Here is a 23,761-nt window from a genome sequence, read left to right on the forward strand (position 1 = left end):
ATAATCTCTCCACCATTTCTTGGCGGAACCAGTTATCTGAAATGCAGCAAAATCGACCCCATTGGTCTCCACTATACTCATATTCCGTAGAACCTCGTGGCAACTATTGATATACTCCCGGGGATCCTCCAAAGGAGCACCACCGAAGTGAACTGGGAATAGCTTGGTAAACCTGTCCAATCTCCACAAAGCCTCAGAAGACATAGCTGGCCCATCTCCGGCCTGTGCCGCAATAACCGGTTGAACTACTCCGACTGGGTGAGCTGCTGGAGCCTGATACTGGGCAGATATCTGCTCCGAAGCGGGAGTAGTGGGAGTTTGGGCCCCTCTTCTAGCCTAAGAGACGGTTGGTGCCATGGGAAATGCGCCAGTCTGGGCCACACTTTCCATAAGACCTACCAAACGGACCAAAGCATCCTGAAGTACTTGGTGGCAATGAACCCCTCCGGAATCTGAGCTGGTCCGGCAGGAACAGTCTGGGCTAGAACCTCCTCGTCAAGATCTATCTGAGGCTCCACTGTTGGGGCTGCTACTCGGGCCCTGGGCTGAGCCCTGCCCCGGCCTCTGGCACGGCCTCGACCTCGACCTCTGCCCCGTGTAGGAATTACCACTGAAGGCTCTGGCTGCTACTCAACTAAGGAAGCGGTACGTGTTCTCTCCTTCTACGAGAGAATAAGAGATGAAGAGTGCAATCAGTATTGAGAAAACAATATCGCACGACAGAGGAGGATATAAGTGAAATTTGTTCCTAAACTTCATAGCCTCTAGAAGATAAGCACAAACGTCTCCGTACCGATCCTCTAGACTCTACTAAGCTTGCTCGTGAATCGTGAGACCTAGGCAACCTAGTGCTCTGATACCAACTTGTCACGACCAGGAATTTCCACCGTCGGGACCGTGATGGCGCCCAACATTTCACTTGCTAGGCAAGCCAAACGTTAGAGAATCATTAAACCAATCCTTATTTTCATTCAGTAAATAACAATAATTAGCTAAGGTGAAATATAATAAGTGATGAATAATATAAAAATTGTATTAATTACTACCACCCGGATCTGGAGTTACAATCCACGAGCATTCTAGAATTTGCTACAAATAATATTCTGAAGGAAATACAACTATCTGAATGAAAGAAATGGTAGAACATAAAAGATAGACGTGGACTTCAAGGTTTGTGAACGCCGACAGATCTACCTTGAGTCTCCGCATAGTGATCCAATAGAAAAATATCGATCAACCCGAGCCGGTACCAAAATTTGCACATAAAGTGCAGAGTGTAGTATCAGTACAACCGACCCCATGTACTGATAAGTGTCAAGCCTAACCTCGACGAAGTAGTAACGAGGCTAATGCAAGACACCTACAAATCAACATGTATAATTTAACAGTGTATATACAAATAACAATAATGAAGAGCTAGACAGAAAATATCGGGAGGGGAAAACATGCTGGGGGAAATACGAGATAAGGAATTATAACAGAATGATAACTGGAACAAGCAATATACTATGAATCAATATAAACAACGAATACAGTAAAGGAAAAATTTACGGCACCTCCCTTCGTGCTTTTACTCTCAATCCCACCATGAAAACAATGAAAACGGCATGACATCACCCTCCATGCATTAACTCTCATATCATGGCACGACATCACCCTTCGTGCATTAACACTCACAATATGGCACAGCATCACCCTTCGTGCTTTTACATTCATAACATGGCACGTCATCACCCTTAGTGCTTTTACACTCTCCCTTACCATAATACAATGAATAAATAACAACCGGAAGATAGAATAACAAGTACAAGCTTTACTTCAATATTTGATTCCACAATATCAATCTCAACTTCGAAATAAATACTCAATTATTACCAGAAGATCCGTAAACATGATAAGAACGATTAATTTAACAACATCAGACTAAACCTGTAGCAATTAGGCATGAGAAAGAGACAATATAAGAAAAACGTGAGAAACATGGAAAACAGGTAAATTGGCGGCGCATAAGTACTCGTCACCTCACATATACGTCGCTCACATGAATTTCACATAGCAAATAATATGAGGTTCCTAATTCCCTCAAGTCAGGGTTAACCACGATACTTACCTCGTTCCGAAGGCCACTTAATTCTCAATTATAGCTTTTCCTCTAGAATTCACCTCCAAATCACTCGTATCTATTAAAAATAACTCAATAGTATCAAATATTGCTAAAGGAATCATTTACATTGCATAAATTTAGATTTTCTAATTTTTTTTCCAAAAAGACGAAAATCGACCCCGGCCCAGCTTGGTCGAATCCTAAGGTTCAGACCAAAATCCATTTACCCATTCACCCCCGAGCCCGGATATATAATTAGTTTTGGAATCCGACCTCAAATTGAGGTCTAAATCCCCAAAATTTTGAAATTCCTAGTTTCTACCCTAACCCCTAATTCTACAATGAAAAGTCTAGATTTTAGGTTGATAATTCATAAAATGTAATAGGTAATAGAAAGAAAATAGTTTAGAATCACTTACCAACACTTTGAGGAAGAAAATAACTCTTGAAAATTGCCTCTAGCCAGTTTGTTTTTATGAAAGGTGGAAAATTGGCCTATTCCCGTTTTTGGATTATGTTAAGTACTAGGCGACAATGTGCATCGCGTTCGCGAGGCCACTGTCGCGTTCGCGAAGAGTATCGGCTGCCAAGCTTTCGCGTTTGCGAGACCTTGCTCGCGTTCGCGATGGTTATTCCCCCTTGGCCTTCGCGTTCGCGAGACATTGCTCGCGTTCGCGATGAAGGAACGACCAACCCTCCCCCAGGTCCCCAGGTGCTTCGTGTTCGCAATGAGCCTGTCGCGTTCGCGGAGGGTAAATCCCCCATCACTTCTCGTTCACGACTATGCCTTCGCGTTCGCGAAGAAGAAATCTCAGCCTGACCAATTTACTATTTGCGTTCGCGAGAGTACCTTCGCTAACGCTAAGAAGGACATGCTAGAACACCAGAATCTGCAGAAAATCAGATTTTCCAAAGTCCAAATATCCTGTGGCCTATCCGAAACTCACCCGAGCGCTCGGGGCTCCAAACCAAACATGCGTACAAGTCTAAAAATATCATACGGACTTGCTCGCGTGATCAAATCGTCAAAATAATACCTAGAACTACGAATTTAGCACCAAATCAAATAAAATTCTTAAGAATACTTTAAAATATCTATCTTTACCATCGGACGTCCGAATCACGTCAAAACGACTCCATTGCTCACCAAATTTCACAGACAAGTCTTAGATATTGTAATGAACCTGTACCGGGCTCCGGAACTAAAATATGAACCCGATAATAACAATGCCAAATATCAATCAATTCTTAAAAATAATTAATTTTCAGACTTTTTATTTTCATCAAAAATTCATAACTCGAGTTAGGGACCTCCGAATTCGATTTCGGGCATACGCCCAGATCCCATATTTTGATACGAAACCCACCGGGACCGTTAAAATACGGATCCGGGCTCGTTTACCAAAAATGTCGACCGGAGTCAAATAAAATTAACTTTTAAGGTAAAAATTCTTATTTTCATCAAATTTCAACATAAAAGCTTTTCGGAAACACGTTCGGATTGCGCACGCAAATTGAGGAGGGTAAAAATGAGATTTTTAAGGCTTAAGAGCGCAGAATCGAGTTCTAAAATATAAGATGACCTTTTGGGTTATCACAATTTCTTTCCAAATGATGTCAACATTATTTTCTCTCTTTCTTAATAATCACCCAAAATATCTCTTTTATTTTTATAACACCCCCCCCCCCACACACACACATACACGCACACACATAAAATTTTCGATTCTTTTCCTTTTTCAAATGTTTTCAAATCTAATTTCTTTCTTTCTTACTAATCACCCAAAATCCATTTGCTTTGCATCTTTCTTCTGGATTTCATGGTGTTCCTATTTATCCTATGATTTTTGTTGCGATACTAATATTGTCTCCCTTTTTGTCCTTTTGTCTTTTTGTTTTTTGAGCCGGGGGTCTTTCGGAAACAGCCTCTCTACTCCTTCGGGGTAGGGGTAAGGTGTGCGTATATACTACCCTCCCTATACCCCATTAGTAGAATTTTACTGGGTTGTTGTTGTTGTTTACTAATCACCCAAAATTTATATTTCTTATTGATACAATGTAGACGAAATTTAGAATATTGCTCTAGAATCAAGTTGTGGGTATGTTTTGAATCTTGTTTTCTTTATTTCTAAAATCTTTATTGTATGTGACTTGTATATGATACATCAATACCTAAAACAATACTTGATACAACACTAATACAATTATAATATGATTATATTATATTTTTAATGCAATGATTGAAATTTGAAGAATATGAAGATCATAATTATATCACAATTTTCAGAAATGTATCACGATTGTATTATAATTGTACATGTATCATAATTGCTGAAGCAATTGTATTACAAATGCATGATAAATATATATTCATTGTATATTGTTATGAGCAGTTGTGAGTTCGTGACGAATTTCACATTCTGTATCACAAATATATGATAATTGTATATTAATTTACTAATATTGTATCAAGTATTATTTTGTGTATTAATGTACCATATACAAATTATGTACAATTGTGATACAAGCATGATATAACTACGTTTTATACATTGATGTGTCTGATACAATGCAAAAATAATTATGATACTTATCATACAATTATAATACAATTCTCGAATATTTCTTCATTTTTAGTGTTGTCTAGTCTCCCAACAAAGAACGATACAATTGATAATTTTTTAATAATATAAAGTTGTCGTTAATGGTGGGAAGATAGAAGATGGAGATTGGCATATATTAAGAGATTTTGATGTAAAAAAAAGGAGAGAGAAGAGGAGAGGGGGAATAAAAAAAAGGAAAGGATGTAATTGAATCTCTTAATTGATATTGTGGTGTGAGCCTTTTAAGGAGCAATATATACAGCTTGTAAGAAAAACCTAGATACTTATTAAAACTTACAAAACATAGAGAACATATGTAAATAAGTTTCTATTATAGTATAGCCAAGTAAAAATCCTTTTTTTGCCCCTACTATTACGAAATTGGCACATAATCGCTCATGTGATTTGCTAAAGGTTCACTTTGCCCTTTTTACGAATGGAGCCATTAAAAAAATAAAATAAACATGGAAAAGGTCTAAATTTCTTATTGACTAAAGTGGAATAATATAATTTTTATATGTTTTTCTAAAGTCCTAAATCAAAAATCAATGGAAATCTTAAAATTAAAACTAATAATCAAAGAGTTTTATCAAAAGTAAAAGAGTCAAGGAGCTTGACTCGAGATCATTAATTTAGATTCCGATTCTTGATTCATACTTATTATTGAATATAAATAATTACTTCTCTCAAATACAAACATTTATCTATAAAATCAAGGCATAATACCTCGTGACCTCTCCTAAACTTGATACCGTTTATTCGGCGAATATCTAAACTATCTTTTATCCTAATTAACCCCTGAATTTGAAAGCTTGATAGCATTCACCCTCGATGCTATTGTGGCAAAGAGTGTGAATACATACTTCTTTCAAGAGTATGTGAGTGGAGAAATATATAATAATATATTTATTTTAGTTGTGGGGTACTCTTCAATCGTCTATTGCAACATAGTTATATATAATAAATTTATTTATTTTAATTGTGTATTTCTTTTTATTTCTTTTAATATATCACATATTTTACCTCGACTATGTATTTTTCCCCCATTTAGTTGCAATTGTTATTTATTCTAGCTGTGTATTTATTTTCGGACCAAATCTATTACTAAAATATTTGACTGAAACTCTATTGGTTTTTGCTAGATAAAAGGTTTTAACCAAAATAATAGAATTCCAAGTGTATATTAAGAGACTTTTTTCTTCTTATGCAATTAATATTTATTCTAACATTGTTCAAGCCAAATATGTAAAATGGAGATTTTCCTCCTAGTGGTCAATTATTTTTTAGACAAATTAATTTTTTAGTTAAAATAATGGAGTTCTAACAATGAGTTTCTTTTTGTATCTTATTTATGCACCAATTATTATTTCAATGGTGTACTTTTTCTTATTGTCTAGAGCTCCATGATTTTTGGGCAAATAAAAGTTTAGTAGCCAAAATAAAGGAGATTCAAATGTGTATTTTTACGGATAAAAATACTCGAGTGAAATTCCATTATGTTTGAAAAATAAGAAAATAAGCCCAATAATGGAGTTCTAGACATATGCTTTTACAAATTTGCCCTTAAAAAATGATTAGAAGAAATTAATAAATTTAAAAAGGTAAAATGGAGTAATATTTTATTGTTAATCCTGGTCTTTTAGCCCAATCCTTCAAATAGGTCCAGATAGTTGTAGTGTTTCACACGACAATGGCGGCCAACGCCGTAGCTCGATTCCAATTCCTACAACCATATCCATTCCCCAAACCTTCAGTACTTCTCTCAAAATTCCCTCACTCCTCATCACCGCGTTTCTCCATTAATGTCCCCAACGTCAATAATCCCTACCGCATTCATTTCCGTAAGTTCTCAGCCGTCACATCACCTCTGTGCTCCACCTCCGGCTCAATTCCAGAGGTCATTTCTATTTCCTAATTTTTTTTACACTAAAATCATTTATTAGGTAATTATAAAGCATTTGTTGGTAAACTGGTAAAAATGGAAATTTAGTCTACTATTGCAGGTTAAAATTCACTAATATACTGTAAATAAATACGTCAATTTCGCCTAATATTTTGGGTGTGAACTCCAATATCAAAATTTTAACATTTTCTTCTATTAAGAAATGGCATGATTCATAGTGAGAGAGTTGGTGATTCAAGTAATTTTTTTGTGAGTTGGAATATCAATTTTTATTAATATTTTTAAATTTAAAATAACGTAGTTCCGTGCGAGAGTCAAGTAATATAATTTTGGTTTGAGAATTGAGAGTCAATTCATCTAATTTTGGTGTGAATTCAGATATGATTTAATATTTAATAAAAGCATATGTTTATTACATAAAAATGCTGTAAACCACAATTTTATATAACTGAAATTTCTTAAAAAAATACTTGAAAAGTCATAGTTAAAAGGTCTATTTGTTAACTGAAAAAAGAATGGTGTGACTCTTTAAACAGTAATGTGGCAAACAAATTGGGACAGAGAGAGTATTTGCTAACATCTATCAACAGCAGGCAGCAGCAGTTGTTTTTTACCAAAAGATGTTGTTAACCTATACCTTAATTGCAATGCAGAGTGCTGAAAGTTCTGAATCGAGTACATCAATTGTTGGCGACCTGTTAGACTATCTGAATGAGTCATGGACTCAGTTTCATGCTACAGGTATATATTCCTGAAGGCGCAACTTGTTGTTGTATTGTGTTTGTATTAAGTTGCCATTCTTTAGTCTCTGACTGCAGTTTTTAATTTGTGACCATCAAGATGGATATTCACACTCTAATGCATCTTACATTTGCTAGCATTTTTTGTTTGGACCAAATAGCAAAGTACGCGAATTAGAACAATGTATATTGCTTTGTAATGTAATTAAGGAAAAGGAACAATGAATGTTGCTTACTGGGGGAAAGTGGTAAGGAAAACACTATACTGGTTTGGACTTGAGGTTTGACCGTGCTTTTCTTGTTGTGCATTTTTATCTCCTAATTTTCCTCTATAAAATCCAAATTCATGCATAACCACACAATAGTTGAGCTCGAAACGAAGTGCGGGGAAGTTTGAGAAGATTGCCTTAAAATGGAAATGTTTCCTCTTGGTGTTATGAGTTCGGAGCAAAGATGGAATGAGATAAGCACAATTAAGTTTTTTTACTAAAAAGTGACTGTCTTCCAAATTTTGCAGCCATAAGTCTTCATGCCAAATGTAATAGCAAATGAGTAGGTTACTTATGACTAATTTCAGAGTAGTGATTATGGGCAATATGCACCTTTTTCAGAAAGCTAAAGAAGAAAACACTTTTGGACTAATTTTACATTTTGTGACTTGGTCAATCACAAAACTTGGTAATTATATAGAAAGTTATTAACATAGGTGAAAGTTAGTGGTAGTTGTCTCTAATGATAGATAGCGCTGGTATTTATCAACTTTGGTTATGCAAATTCGGACACCTGTTCAATCTCAATTCTCAACCACCTCCAAGATTGGATGCTTCATGGTGAGGCAATGCACAATAGTGTTAAATTAAAGCACCGTATACTTCTTTTCATCAAAATATATCTTATAACAAAGTTGGAAGTTCAGCCAGTAGAATTGTTCTTGAGCATGAGAAAGGGTTCTCTGACACTCTGCTGATCGCTATAATCCCAATTTTGATGACTTTAATTGAGAGATTCACTCTATGCAAGAATTCCATATTGGATTTAATGAAAAAGATGCTGCCAAATCAATACATGGATAACCAATTATTGAAGGATAAAGTTTTGACGAATAAAGGCAAAAGAAGGGTCCTTCGTCTAAGATGGGGTAAGGGGACTCCATGCTTACAACTTGGTCTGGATGTGTCAAGGAAAATGAAAGGTAAAATGAGGTGAAGAAAGAAAAGATTGTCGCCGAAAATTCTTTAATTGAGAGTTCGAAGAATTTTGTTAAATGATCTCAGGACAGTAAGGTCATTTAACAGAAAGTGTAGATGTTTAGTTAGTTTCTATAGATTCCATGAATGCTTTAGACATAGTTTTATATTGCACTTTGACGTAGTAATCAAAGTCCTTTCATTTGTGTTCTGTCTTTTCTCTAATCAAAACTAACCTGCTTACCGTGAAAAAATAGATGCACTATAGGTGAATAACTGCTATTGCACTATGTCGATGTTGTTTCATAAGGTGCATCATGTAGAAAGGAGGGCAAATAGTAGTCTTTATAGCAAAGATAATTTCTCCAATAGCGATAGAAATGTAGGACATGCTATCATGACAAATACATGCATAAATACAAAGCATTTAATAGGTGAAGTTTCCGCTTTTTAAGCAGTGTTGGTAGTCCCATAGGAAGCTTCTTTTTTCCTCTCCTTTCACGTTCATGAGAATAAGGACAAGGGGAGCAGTCTCCTAGATTTTAATATAGTCTTCCCTTTACTAACTTGACGACAAAAACACCTCACAGCAAATGGCACAAGTAAATAAACCCAGTGAGAGAAGTAAATTAGTACCACGGCATGGATCAGGTGACATGATCAAGCAGCTGCATTAATATCTGACAAGGTGTTTTTATAGCATCACAAGTCTCTTGAGTTCTTGGTCTCAAATTTTCTTATTGGAAAATGTTGCATGTACTAATGACTTAAATTAATTTTCTTAATTCTTTTCTCTAACTAAATTAAGCAATTGCGTGTGAAATTTCTTTTTTTGATAATGAGCAATTGTACATACGTTTTATTATCCTATTTTAAAACGTTAGAGCTTTTGTTTGTTTGGTTTAGGTAAAATAATCCTAACATAAAATCTTGCGTAGAATAAGACAGTGTTTGGTTGGAGGATTACAGAAAACAATCCCCACATAATTAATGCAACGTTTAGTTAGTAGTATAAGAAAATATATTCTTCGCATAATTAATACAATGTCTGGTTGACCATATTAAATAATACTTGCATTAAGTTATGCAGGAATCTGCTTACTCCAAAAAGAAAAAAAATCTTTCTCAAAAAGTTATGCTGGAATCTGTGTACTATTTTGTGTGAGATAGAATTTGGAACAAAATTATACTATTAGCAAAACATAGATGAGTGTTTAAAGACCAAAATGCCCTTAAAGTAGGTAATCCCTACATAATATTCTCTGTATTACTATTAGTCACTGCATAACAGTCCCTAAATTATTATTTACTGTACAACAATACCTATTATTATTCACCGCATAAACAATCACGACATTGTAATTCCCTCAACGAGCATGTGAACTCACACCCCACAGTGTACCAATAAATTTAGACTGTCTTAAACTTTTATTCTCCAAACATTTGGAGTAGGTGTTCTCGCTCTTCCTAATTTGATCTAAACTTATGACTGCGTCCTTTATGGGCCATCCTCCTTTCAGATCTATTGCATTTTTTACTTTTCCACATTATCTTATTTCTGCCTTTTGTGTTGGTGCATTGTCTATGATCTATCTATATCACCTTGCTTTCACAGAACTTAGTTATAAGTAATATCTGCTAGTTGATTCCTATATAACATTGGTTTACAAGATTATGTATAAAATTTGTTACAATGTAAATTATTGGCTGTTTAATTCTGGTTAGTACTTTTCATTTGTTATCCGGTTATTATTTGCTTCACAATATTTATGCTATTCAATATTATTTGATTTATCAAGTTGTGGAAGTGCATAAAGTTTACGTCTCCACTATGCGTGGTGGACATGTATAGGACAATATGCTGTGCACGTATCCACATGTCTCATTATTTTTGTGACATCTGATATAGCAAAGGGACATAGTCAGAAAAGTGTATAAAATTAAACCATGCATCCTTGATGCTCCTCTGCCTTTTTTAAGGACCTGGGTTCACAATTCACATCACAGGTCTTGAAGTTTGTGAATTTTCAAAAGGTTTTGAATTTTGTATTTGGACTTGTTTAGTTGTTTTGATCAGATACGTGTTAAAATAGGATAGACAGCAGAGCTAAGATGATTAAGGCAGGAGAGTAAGAAATGTAGGAGACAAACCTGGTTTGTTAATGGCGATTGATGACTTGAGTGGTGTATCTACTAAACAAGTTCGATAGCTGAGAAAGTTGTTTGTTATGTTTTCTTTTAGCGTCTTTATCTGGTTCAGCTGTGATTTTGTAGCCACCATGATGTCATTTTTATGACAATATCATAAATAGAGCATACAATTTGTTGCATAAGTTGATTGGGCATTTAAGATAAACAAAGCTATTTTTCTCGTAGTGTTCACCATTTTCTTTTGCATGATTCTTTCTATTGAAAATGAGCTTACCTCATTTCACAGGATGCTTCTCAAATTATTAGTTTTTGGCGACTGGGTTGATTATTCTTCAAGCAACAGTATATGTTAATTTGAGCTGCATGAAATTTATTCTTTTACGTGGGTGAAACTTAGGCAGTCAATCAATTGAGATTTTTTGGAAATTGGAAGCAATGTTTGAACTTTGGTTTGGTGCGAAAGCTGCATTTTCTGTGTTCGGACATGTATGGGGAGTGTACAGATCTCTTAAACAGAGTTCTTGTGTTTATGGTTTGTTGCAGTCAATTCAGACTTCTGCTTTCACCTGCACGCTATTTAACATGTGTTCTTTCTTTTTTATGATAGCTGAAGCAAAAAGGCAACTAATTGCCGCTGGATTTCATCTGCTGAAAGAAAATGAGAAATGGGATCTGCAGCCTGGTGGGCGCTATTTCTTTACACGGAACATGTCCTCTTTGGTTGCATTTGCCATTGGAAAGAAGTGAGCAAACACTACATACCTCCTAAAGGTTACATTACAATTGCTAACTAGTCATGCAATGCTCCTTACATATATGAGCCTGTAGAAACCAAATTAAAAAATGGAATGTTCTGCAATTAGACACCAGTTATATCAAGGGCAGCCTCTCTAAACAATATTACTCTCATCCAACCATTTCGTTTTCCTCTTCTTCAGGAATATTTTCTTATGTTGTTTAATCAGAGATATGAATTAGCTTTGCAGGTATTCTATTGGTAATGGCTTTCACGTGATTGCTGCTCACACAGATAGCCCATGTTTAAAACTAAAGCCAAAGTCAGCATCGACCAAATCTGGCTATCTTATGGTCAATGTGCAATTATATGGTGGTGGGTTATGGCACACTTGGTTTGATCGGGATTTGAGTGTAGCTGGGAGGGTTATTCTAAGAGCTGATGATGGTTCCTTTCTGCACAGGCTTGTGAAAATAACGAGGCCTCTCTTGCGAGTGCCTACGTTGGCTATTCATCTTAATCGGTCAGTTGCTTTTCGCTGAAGTTTCCTTTTTTTTTTCCTCATAGTTTTTCCTGCTCTCTGTTTGTGGTGAGGGCGCTTTTACATTCTTGAGTAGGTAAACATGATCCTTATTTCTTGATATCATCTACCATCTAAGTTATTGCTTTGAGACCACAAATCAATTGCACAGAGAACAAACACAATAAGAAACTGAAGCTGATAACTCCTGCATGATCAAGTTTGAGAGTCAAATTCTCTTATTTTTAACTTCATCCTTCTTTCCCTATGACACGTGGTAGAGGAAATTGAATTTGGGAAAAACGATAAATCAATAATCAACGTTATGCTTAAATTGGTCCATTAATGTGTCAATATGTGTTTAGAACATGGATGGGAATATTCATGCAAATTTGAATAGCTTTCTCCCAGAAATGACCTATGTTTGTACTTGATCTAAATTTTACACGAAATAAGATTAATTGGTCCAAGACAAATAGCAATTTTTTTAAGCACTTAAATCTGAAATCTTGTGGATATACGAGTATTTTAAGTCAAAGTTAAGCCCTACTTAAATTGTTGGATCACATAGCATGTGTCGTTGCTTCTCTTTTATTGATAGAACTTCTTACAAAGACTTTAGAGGTCAATCTTTGAATATCTACCATGAGCTTCCGAATTAAGGAGTGTTAATGGTTGCTCGCGAACCCAAGTGTGTCTCAGTGCCCTTGAAAGCTCAAGTATTTATCTCAAAGTGCAGACATATTTCCTCCTTTCCATGCTGACTAGCTCAAAAAATCACCTTACTAAGAAGAGACACGGTCTAACTAACATCTCGTCCAGCAAAAATTAATTTGTTCTTAGCCTATTTATTATTATTATTATTATTATTTTGGGGGATAAGGCCGTTCTTTGGTTTATTATGCAATCCTTTTTGTGCAAAGCAGCCGATAAAGATCTGTGCTCTTAAAAGCACACTAGCTACTGTAACTGGTATAAAAGTTTCATTCATGCTTATTGTACGTTCAGATAGTCCTACATCGGTGGCACAATGAGAACAATAACTTGCAATTTCTTCTCCGAATAGAAGGCAACTGCCTTTTCCTCTTCTGTTTTTATGTTTTCAAAAGTTTGGAAGTCTGAAACCGACTAAAATTCTCCAAAAATGTCTAGTTTTTGGTCCCAGTTATTGCAATGTTTAAACTAGCTTCCGAATTTTGTCTTTCTAACACTAGTAAACTCATAATAGAAAGAATTTTTTTTTTAATCCTTTTCCCAAACTCATTTCAGCCTTCTTGTTCATCAGATGTTATTAGTTGAAAGGGAATCTTGTTTTAGTAGCATCACTTTTATACTCATAAGTTGGTTTTTTTCCTGAAGTACTGGAGTATTGTTAAACATAGCTTCCTTTTTAAGGTTAGGCTATCTTCTTTAGATTGACAAACATCAATAACAAAATATAAAGATTAAAGGGTAACCTTGATGGAGGAGCTCTTTTGATTTATGTTTTGTCTAACTGGTCAATTATCAGTGACAGTTGTCAATGATTTTTTATTTTTTTTGAAATACGACAGTTGTCAATGATCTTTAATTTATTTCACCACAAGATAAACGGCAATCAAGCATTTTTCTGTAGTGTTTGTTTGCTTGAAGGCTTTGCTGATATCTCCTTTGCCCTGTCCAATTTTCCTGGCATGTAGAACTGTGAATCAGGATGGTTTTAAGCCAAACCTTGAGACTCAACTTATTCCACTACTGGCAACAAAGACAGAGAATGCAACTGCTGATTCCACAGAGAAAAGTAATGTGTCTTCTTCAAAAGATGTTCATCATCAACTCCTTCTGCAGGTAATTGTTTATATTATTTTCACTAAATCTGACCTATAGTCCAGGAAATTTTCTAGGTTGGGGTGGTCAATCCATAGATATGTAAAGAAGATTTTGACTGACAACCAAAAAGAGAAACTCCTTTCCTGAATTTTTTCCTGGACTTATCTGATCATATTATTAACTATAGAATGTAGACTGATAGATGGGTTCCTCATTATTTCATTCCCTGGTCAAACACTGTGAATGCTTTAACCTGCTCTTTCTATGTTGCTTCTAATCAAGATTTGTTTTGAAAAACTGTAGTATATTGGACAGCATGTAAGAGACACTGTGTTGAGAATATTAAAATAATGTATCAAACAAATGATCAAGATAGGTAGCTGAATGTCAGAGGTTGAAGGCTCTTTTGTGCCAAAGATGTGTAGGTGTAACACTTTTTCCGCGAAGCTGATTCTTTATCTGTTTGTAAGGGAAAGTTATCTGTCATGAGCTTATTTATAGGCTCAAGCTTTTGGGGATCGAAATATCATTCATTTCTAGGATAACCAACTGGAAACACAGAGCTTTAGCTTCTAGTAGTCTCCAAAAACAAACGCATTTAAATGTCTAGTAACGATACTTTAGCCGATGGAAAAGCTAGAACCTGTATTGATTTTTGATTCTTGGTAGATCACGTTGCTATTATTGTCACATGCATGTTTATCAGAATGCCTTATTTATATTAGTTTGCTTGCGTTAGTGGTAGCAGCACTGAAAGCCATGAAATTTGTTACACATCTCATTTATATGATGAGTGTACTGCTTTTCTGTTCTTCCATCTTATTTTCCAACATCTAGAATTTGTTACATTATTTACACAAGGGAATGATGGAGAAGGAATACATTATGGATTACTGGATATGAACATTGATATTTTCCTCTGTGATCGCAGATCTTGTCAGATGAGCTAAGCTGTAAAATTGACGACATAGTTAGTGTTGAGTTAAATCTTTGTGATACCCAACCTAGCTGCCTTGGAGGTGCAAATAATGAGTTCATATTTTCTGGAAGATTGGATAATCTTGCGTCAAGCTTTTGTGGTTTGAGAGCTCTGGTTGATTCATGTGCTTTGCCCGAAGATTTATCAAATGAGCATGCAATTCGGATGATTGCTCTTTTTGATAATGAAGAGGTACGTAGTATTGCTCAGTCTGAAAGTTCTAGCAGTGGTTTCCTTAAATTATTTTCTTCTGCATTCTACAAATGCTACTCTTAGATGAGAGGTAGATTCTGGGGAACATCAGATCAGTCCTTGTTCAATTTCTAAATTTTAGAATATTCCAAACTAAGAAGTATTTTTGCTTATCGCAGACCAAATTTTTGTCTTGAAAATACTTGTTTGATGTCGATCGATTTTTTCATGTGTGTCAAATGTTCCAAGTGAGCACAAAAGCAATAAAGACCGGTTAGCAGTAATCTGAATCGTCTTTACAAGCTCTTTTAAACTATTCTATATCCTCTTTCTAAGCTGTTTTTACATTTTCCCCCCAAAAAACAAGAAAATGAAAACCAGAAAGTTTGTCAGTCTCTTACTTGTTTCGAAATTTCCTAATTTAATCAGTCAAGTTCAGCTTGAAATTGAACTTTGAATGAACTGATATTCCTTGTTTCAGTTTCCCATACTTAAGCATGAGGTCTAACTCCACCAAGACTTTAGGTTGGTTCAGATTCATATCAAGGAGCTGGTGCGCCAACTATGTTTGAGGCAATGAGACGAATAACTCACTGCCTAAGTCATCAGTCTGCTGGAGAATCTGATTTTGCCCGCGCGATTCGCCACTCTTTTCTTGGTACTCTTTTCTTGATATGTCTGTGGCCTTCAGATAAGTGTTTGTATATGACTGGCTACTCCTGTTTGTACTCTCAAACCTTTCCTATGTGGAAAATCCTCGCCTTGTTCAGCAGTAATGCAATTGATCCCAGCTCAAAATAAGACAATATAATGTGAAAGGTTGTTACGTTACATGATTCTTTGAAAAGGCAGTAAATTCAATATTGGGCCCTGTTAAGTTTACGCCTCTTCAGTTTCATTTACTGAACATATCAATCTGAATACATGCAAAGGTGTATTAGCAATTGTCTTTTGAAGAAAAACTAATACATTCATTATTTGAGTTTATCTTAACTTGTATACACTATATGCTCTATGGACTGACTAAGTGTCCGTACTGAGGCTTTCCCCTGACGAGTGCATTTCATTAACTAATTTATTGAGAAATCTACTAGCCTTTGCTTAAGGATGGAGTTTCTCCCGTTTCATGTAACTAGAAGGTCTAAAGAGTTCCTCGAAACTTGTTCCTTCATAGAAAGGCAAATGTGATTGCAGTGTGATACAAACCAGCCAAGTAGGACATCATTCTCCTTGTCAATAGGTTCTACTAGAATTTATGGGGTCTAACATGCAAATAACTTGTGATGTCATAACATACAGAATGAAAATCAGTTTCCAGCATTCTTGTCAAATCACATTATTTTCTCCTCTACATCTCATGTGAAACTTATGTCTAGTATCTCATTCAAATAACAGTGTCTGCTGATATGGCTCATGGAGTTCACCCTAATTTTGTGGATAAGCATGAGGAGCACCATCGTCCTGAATTACAGAAGGGGCTTGTAATCAAGCATAATGCAAATCAACGCTATGCCACGAGTGGAGTTACCTCTTTTCTTTTTAAAGAAGTTGCAAGACTCCACAGCCTTCCGACACAGGTGATTTTCATCTTCCAAGTGCTTTAGCATAAATGAACTGGAAACCATCAAAGAAATAGGAAGAGGGAACGGAAGCCATGACTTGACCTATTCCTTGACTCCCCATCTTTCTCTTGTTCAGGAGTCAATGTATAACTTCTATTAAGGATTCAAATCCTTTGTGTTAATGCTGCAAATGATAACTATTCCTTTAACTCCTTACAGGACTTTGTGGTGCGAAATGATATGGGATGTGGATCAACTATAGGTCCGATACTTGCTTCAGGAGTTGGAATTCGTACTGTTGATTGTGGTATTGCTCAGCTATCCATGCACAGGTACCTAGTTATGTACTATTTCCATTCAATGTTGTGCTACACGGTAATTTCCTAGAATTCTCTTCCACTTTTTTTTGGAAATTGGTTATACACCAGTCAGTAGTTTCCAACTTTCCATTAGGCAGAACGTAATACTAACAAATTTCTGAGAGCAAAAAAAATATTGCTTTACTCTTAGTTCCAATCTCAAGTACTATTAACACACTTCTTAAAGCAAAAAAAAAATTTCCTTACTCTTAGTTCCAGTAAAATTGTTTTACCCAAGATGGGATAGGGGCAGCAGTCTATAACTAGCTTACTTTATTGTCATGCATCATCTGACATAAAATTTTGCTTGAGCCCATATTCTCGGCAGAATGATCTATATTATCAAGCTGCAATGCTTGTTCTACAGTGCAAGTAGTGATAAGTTGTGATATGCACTACTTTTTGGAGTTTCCAAAAAGATAGATGTGTTGGGAAGCGTGTCAGGCTAATAGAAGGAAAAAATATTTAAAAGAGAAGCAATAAATTGCACAATACAAGACAAGATTTACGTGGTTTGGCAATTTTTGCCTATTCCATGGCCACACAAAGAATAGCTCTTTATTAATTGAAGAGAAAGAAGAAGTTGAGGGATAATTTACAACTGAAGGAGGGGATGCCAATTTATAGGCCAAACATCTGCTGAAAGAAATTTTTCAGCGAATGTGAATACGAAGAAGACGGCACCGCAAATTGCGCGCCGAATTCTTCTTTCACATTTGCAGCCTGCCAACTTTGACTTTTCCATGTTTTCTTTCTTCCCTTTTTCTCTGTCTTCTTTTACAACTTTTGTTTTTCCACATTTTCTTCTCTTTTTCTCTCTGTCTTCTTTTACGGCTTTTGTCTTCTTTCTTTTATATCTTTTACAGCTGGGTTTGTTCCTTTCAATCTCCCCCTCAAAGGCTCAAACCCATATACATCAAGAAAGAAAATTAAATAAAAAAAAAATTTTGCTATTCTCTGGTGGCGCCTTCACATTATCAATCTTGAAGGCTAACTGAGGCGGTGCACAACCTCAGTTTGTCAACACCGACAACTTTGGTCAACATGTCTGGCAGGTTCTTCGATCCTGGTATCTTCTGCAGGGAAAGAGTTTCTTCACTTATCAACTCTCGGATATGATGATACCTCAACTGGATGTGCTTTGATTTTGCATGAAATACTGGATTTTTGGCAAGATGAATTGCACTCTGGCTATCGCTGAAAAGCTCACAATTGTCCTGCTCTTTAAGAAAATTCTTGAGCCAAATCATCTCTTTTTCAGTTTCTGAGCTTGCCATGTACTTTGCTTCAGTGGTAGATAGAGCAACACTTTTCTGAAGTTTGGACATCCAGCTAACAACAGTACCACCCAAGGTGAACACGTAGCCTGTGGTACTTTTTCGACTATCCAGATCGCCGCCTAAATTTGCATCAGCAAAACCTTGTAAGATAATATTGTTCCTTTTAAAACAAAGTGCCATACCTGATATGCCTTTGAGATATCGCAATATCTATTTTACACCTTCCCAATGCTCCTTTCCTAGATCTGACATGTATCTACTGACAACTCCAACTGCATGGGCTATGTCAGGTCTAGTGCAAACCATAGCATACATCAAACTTCCTACTGCTGAAGCATATGGAACTTTGGACATGTACTTCCTTTCTTCATCTGTCTTAGATGATTGGTCCTTCGACAAATTAAGATGGCTTCCGAGTGGAGTGCTTCTGGTCTTTGCATCATGAAGACTGAACCTGCTTAGTACCTTCTGTATGTATTTTTCTTGAGACAATTTTAAGGTTCCTTCAGAGATGTTTTTGCTAATCCTCATCCCAAGCATTTGCTTAGTTGGTCCTAAGTCTTTCATTTCAAACTCCTTCGCCAGTTGTTGCTTAACCCCGTTGATCTCATTTATGCTAGATCCTGCAATTATCATATCATCAACGTACAACAGTAAAATGATATAGGATTTATCAAGATTTTTGATATAACAACAATGGTCCATCTCACATCGTGTGAAACTATTATTATGCATGAATCCATCAAATTTTTTGTACCATTGCCGGGATGCTTGTTTCAAACCATACAAACTCTTTTTCAACTTACACACAATGTTTTCTTTACCAGAAACTTGAAAACCTTTGGGTTGCTTCATGTAGATGTCTTCTTCAAGGTCACCATGCAAGAAAGCAGTTTTAACATATAGCTGCTCTAAATGCAAATTTTCTGCAGCTATATTACTTAGCACCAACCTGATAATAGTTAATTTGATTACATGAGAGAAGATCTCGGTGTAGTCAATCCCTTCCTTCTACTGAAAGCCTTTTACTAATCGTGTTTTGTATCTCTTCTTATCATCATGCTCTTACTTGACCCTGTACACCCACTTGTTTTGCAATGCCTTCTTTCCTTTTGGTAACACTGTAAGTATCCATGTTTTATTCTTTTGAAGAGAATTCATCTCTTCTTTCATGGCTAGCTTCCACTTATCAGAGCTTATCACCTGCATTGCTTCAACAAAATGCTCTGGTTCTCCGGCATCAATCAGAAGTAAATAGTGGATAGAGAGAATTAACCTATCTGGAGCATTCGTGACTCTTTTAGATCTCCTTAATGTAGGTTCAGGATTAACTGATCCCGAATTTGATTCAAGTCCTGACTCCAGATCTGGTTCTCCATCTGATTCTATCTCTGGTTCTGGTTCTGATTCTGATCCAGAATCGGCTTCTGGTTCGGCATTTTCAATTTCAGATCCAGTTGTAGTCTCTCTAGCCACTTCATTTCCTGAGATTTCTTCTAACTCATTTGTTTCAGATGTCTGTCTGCTGGTGCTAATTGGTTCTACTTCAAGCTTGTCTTTGTACATCACATTTTCATTAAATGTGACATTCCTGTGTCTTGGGATCTTTCTATTCTGATCATCCCAAAATCGATAACCAAAATTATCATCACCATAGCCAAAAAAGAAATATTTCTTGGCTTTAGGATCAAGCTTATCTCTATCATTAGAGTTTACATGCAAATAAGCAACACAACCAAAAACATTTTAGATGTGAGAGAGTTACCTCCTTTCCTGTCCATACCTCCTCAGGAATTTCAAAATTCAGTGCTACAGAGGGTCCCCTGTTTATGAGGTAAGCTGCCGTGTTAACAGCCTCGGCCCAAAAATACTTCGGCAATCCAGAATGTATTCTCATACTTCTGGCTCGTTCATTCAGGGTTTTGTTTATCCTCTCAGCAATGCTATTTTGTTCCGGTGTTCCAGGAACTGTCTTGATCATTCTGATCCCATTCTCAGAGTAGAATGCTTTAAACTCTTGACTATCATACTCCCCTCCATTGTCAGACTTCAGACATTTTAATTTTAGACTTGTCTGATTTTCAACTTCAGCTTTCCATCTTTTAAAGGCAACAAACACATCAGATTTATTTTTCAGAAATTAAACCCATACCTTGTGGAATAATCAATGAAGGTGACATAATAGCGTGAGGCTCTTAGAGAAGTTACAGAAGCTGGTCCCCACACATTTGTATGCACTAGTTCCAGCTTCTCTTTCTTTGGCGTCCTTCCAGCCTTTGAGAAACTAACTCTCTTTTGTTTTCCGTAAATGCAATCTTCGCACAAACGTAATTCAACATGCTTTAGGTTTGACAACTTTTCCTTGGATGCCAACAACTTCATTCCCTTCTCACTCATATGCCCGAGCCTCTGGTGCCATAATGTTGTATCACGACTATGATCAATTGTTGCTATAGTATCTCTCTATATTGCAGTTGCATACAGTGTTCCCTTCTTGAAGCCTCGTGCCACAACCAAATTTTCTTTGGTTATCTTCCACGATCCGTTATCGAATATTGTTGTATATCCTTCACTGTGAATCTGACCCATTGATATCAGATTTTTCTTGAGGCCAGGAACATGTCGGACATTTTGCAATTTCCATAGCGTGCCTTGTGAAGTCTTTATATGAACTTCACCTTTCCCGACAATGTCTAGAGGTTCGCCGTCTGCTAGATAAACCTTTCCAAAATTTTCAGCAATATAATTATGCAATAATTCTTTGCATGATGTAGAGTGAAAGGATGCACCTGAGTCCAGAATCCAAGATTCGACTGCACAACAAATTAGTGCATCACCGACTTGTTCAGCAATTGCATTTGCTGAATTATCATCCTTGTATTGATCGTTCTTCTTCTTTGGCTTATCGCAATTCCAACACGTAATGTCTTTGCGATTTTTGGATTGCCCTCTTCTCCTTGACTTTGATCTGCCATGACCATGACTTTGTCTTCTTTGGCTGCTTCTCCCTTGCTTTCGGTATTCAAAGCAGATCCTGGGGAATCACTTGATTCTCTCTGGCGAATATCTTCGCTTAGAACCAAGTCTCTAATATCATCCAATTTGAGTTTGGTACTTCCCGATGAACTGCTAACTGCAGTTATTGTTGCAGACCAACTCTCCGGTAGAGATGATAGTAGAATCAATGCCCTGACTTCGTCATCGAATGTTATATTGACAGAACTCAACTGAGTTAATATTACATTAAGCTCATTGATATGTTCTGTAACAGATCCACCTTCTGTCATCTTTAAGTTGAACAATCGACGCATCAAATAGACTTTATTTGAAGCAGATGACTTCTTGTACATATTTGATAACGCATTCATCAGGCGTGCAGTGGTCTTCTCGTTAATGATGTTAAACGCCACATTTCGTGTTAGCGTCTAACGAATCACACCAAAAACTTGGTGATTTAATAGATCCCAATCCGCTTTGGCCATATTCTCTGGTTTTACCTCGTTCAGAGGTAAGTGTAATTTTTTCTGGTACAAATAATCCTCTATTTGTATGAATCCAAAATCTATGCCATTGAACCTGTCAATCTTAACATTCACTTCTTCCGATGCCATTTTTCACAAAAAAAAATTTTATGCGAATATTGCCTGTGAATAGTAACGACAAATACTATTCCGTGTAAGAAAAAAATATCCCAACTCTATAAGGTAGACAACAATTACTATTGGTGAATAGTACTATCACTATTAATGAATAGTGTTAGTAATAATGATCAATAGTGTCGCACTATTCTTGTTAATAGTACCTGCACCAATACCAGAATTACACTGTCTGTGCTCTAATACCAGTTGTTGGAAAGTGTGCCAGGCTAATAGAAGGGAAAAATATTTAAAAGAGAAGCAACAAATTACACAAGACAAGACAAGATTTACGTGGTTCGGCAATTTTTGCCTACTCCACGGCCATACAAAGAATAGTTCTTTATTAATTGAAGAGAGAAGAATAGCTCCACGGCAATTTTTGCCTGCTCCACCGCAAATTGCCGGCCGAATTCTTCTTTCACACCAACTTTGACTTTTCCACGTTTTCTTTCTTCCCTTTTTCTGTCTTTTTTTACAGCTTTTGTTTTTCCACGTTTTCTTTCTTCTCTTTTTCTCTGTCTTCTTTTACAGCTTTTGTCTTCTTTCTTTTATTTCTTTTACGGTTGGGTTTGTTTCTTTTCGAGATGTTCAACATCCAGGCACCTTGGCGAACTTGCCATTAAGAATGTTTGTGTACTTTTTCAAAATAAAAATTTCTCTATGGTATAAGATAATTGCCAGGCTGCTAGATGATAAACTTATGAAGTTTGAAGCTGTCATCAGCTCTGGTAGTTTGACATGATGAAATGGTCGCATGTAACTTGAGAGTTGAGGGACACTATAGTATTTGAATCTGTTCATTTATATCTTCTTCCTCATCCTAGTTTGCCAGATTTGCTTTTGTCACCTGCTTCCTTAAGTTGGTCATCTAATTCGATAAATATGACTTTACTTTTCTGCGATTGCAGCGTGAGAGAGATATGCGGAAAGGAAGATATTGATATTGCATACAAGCACTTCAAGGCATTTTACCAGACATTCTCAAGCATAGACAGGAAGTTAATTGTGGATTGATAATTGGTGAAGTAGAAACCTAGCTTTTTAGTTCACAACCCCTTATAGCATAATCCTTTTCCTGATTTTTCTGTTGGGGGTGCAGTTGGTAATAGAGCTTTTAGGCAAGCACTATTTGATTACTAAAAAAGTACATTATTTTGGTGCGAATGCAAAAATAAATAGTTTTAGTTGGCACATAGCCTTGTAATTGCTATAATGTTGGTAAAACCCAAATTAAAAATTCTCATGATTTTGATCTTCACAAACACCTGGAGGAAGTGACTTGGAACATCACTCTCATTCCAGTACCTGACGTTTGTTGGCTTCCATTTGATCGCTGACAGAACTGGAACCCATATTAACTTCAAATTCAGGTTTCCGCTTGGCATTTATAGCTGCTAATTTCCGTTTCAGCTCTGATAACAAAGCTTGATTCTCCTGGTTGAGACGTTGAGCTTTCTTCCGCAGCCTCTCATTCTCCCACATAATCTGACAGTTACGCAGGTACAGCTCTGAATTCTCTCTGTCCATAGCTGTGAATTGATCATGAAAAAAGTGAAGCAAAATCAGTATACCTCAATACAGAAACACAAGGCAGAGCAGAAAATATAGAAGACTATCTTCCATGTACAGTAAACATTGCATATATCGTGCATGAAGACAAAAATTGTAATGAATATAAAATGGTATATCTGGGCTCTGTGTTAACAGATGTAGTTAGTTTTTTTCTTTTTCTTGAGGTCATTAGTAATCAAGGGTCTAATAAACAAACCAACTCCCAATGACAGGATTGAATGTAACAATTGGTCCTTTTTTTCATGATACTTTATTGAAGGCACCAATTCTTAACAGTTGGTAGACTTTGAGGTTTGAGTTAAGCAAGTAGAACAGAATTTTTTTTTTTTTTAAAAAGAAAGGAAAATGCTGAGTTTTAGTATGAACTTGAAGGGCCAGTACCTTAAGAGTAAGATCAATTTTGTTGGGCAGTGTTTGAGACAATAG

The 23,761-nt window shown here is 36.2% G+C and overlaps 1 protein-coding gene across 1 annotated transcript; it reads left to right on the plus strand.

Annotated features, from left to right (window-relative positions):
* The first annotated feature begins 6,285 nt into the window (after positions 1–6,285).
* Positions 6,286–23,025, plus strand: LOC107817226 (putative aspartyl aminopeptidase). The gene is made up of 10 exons (XM_016643015.2): positions 6,286–6,604; positions 7,264–7,351; positions 11,296–11,431; positions 11,675–11,947; positions 13,624–13,771; positions 14,685–14,924; positions 15,450–15,582; positions 16,320–16,501; positions 16,706–16,818; positions 22,672–23,025. Exons 1-10 carry the CDS (start codon positions 6,398–6,400, stop codon positions 22,775–22,777), a joined length of 1,626 nt encoding a protein of 541 aa, XP_016498501.1. The 5' UTR covers positions 6,286–6,397; the 3' UTR covers positions 22,778–23,025.
* Positions 23,026–23,761: the final 736 nt, after the last annotated feature.

The sequence above is a fragment of the Nicotiana tabacum genome, chromosome 13 (assembly GCF_000715075.1).
Source record: "Nicotiana tabacum cultivar K326 chromosome 13, ASM71507v2, whole genome shotgun sequence".
In the NCBI taxonomy this organism is placed as follows: domain Eukaryota; kingdom Viridiplantae; phylum Streptophyta; class Magnoliopsida; order Solanales; family Solanaceae; genus Nicotiana; species Nicotiana tabacum.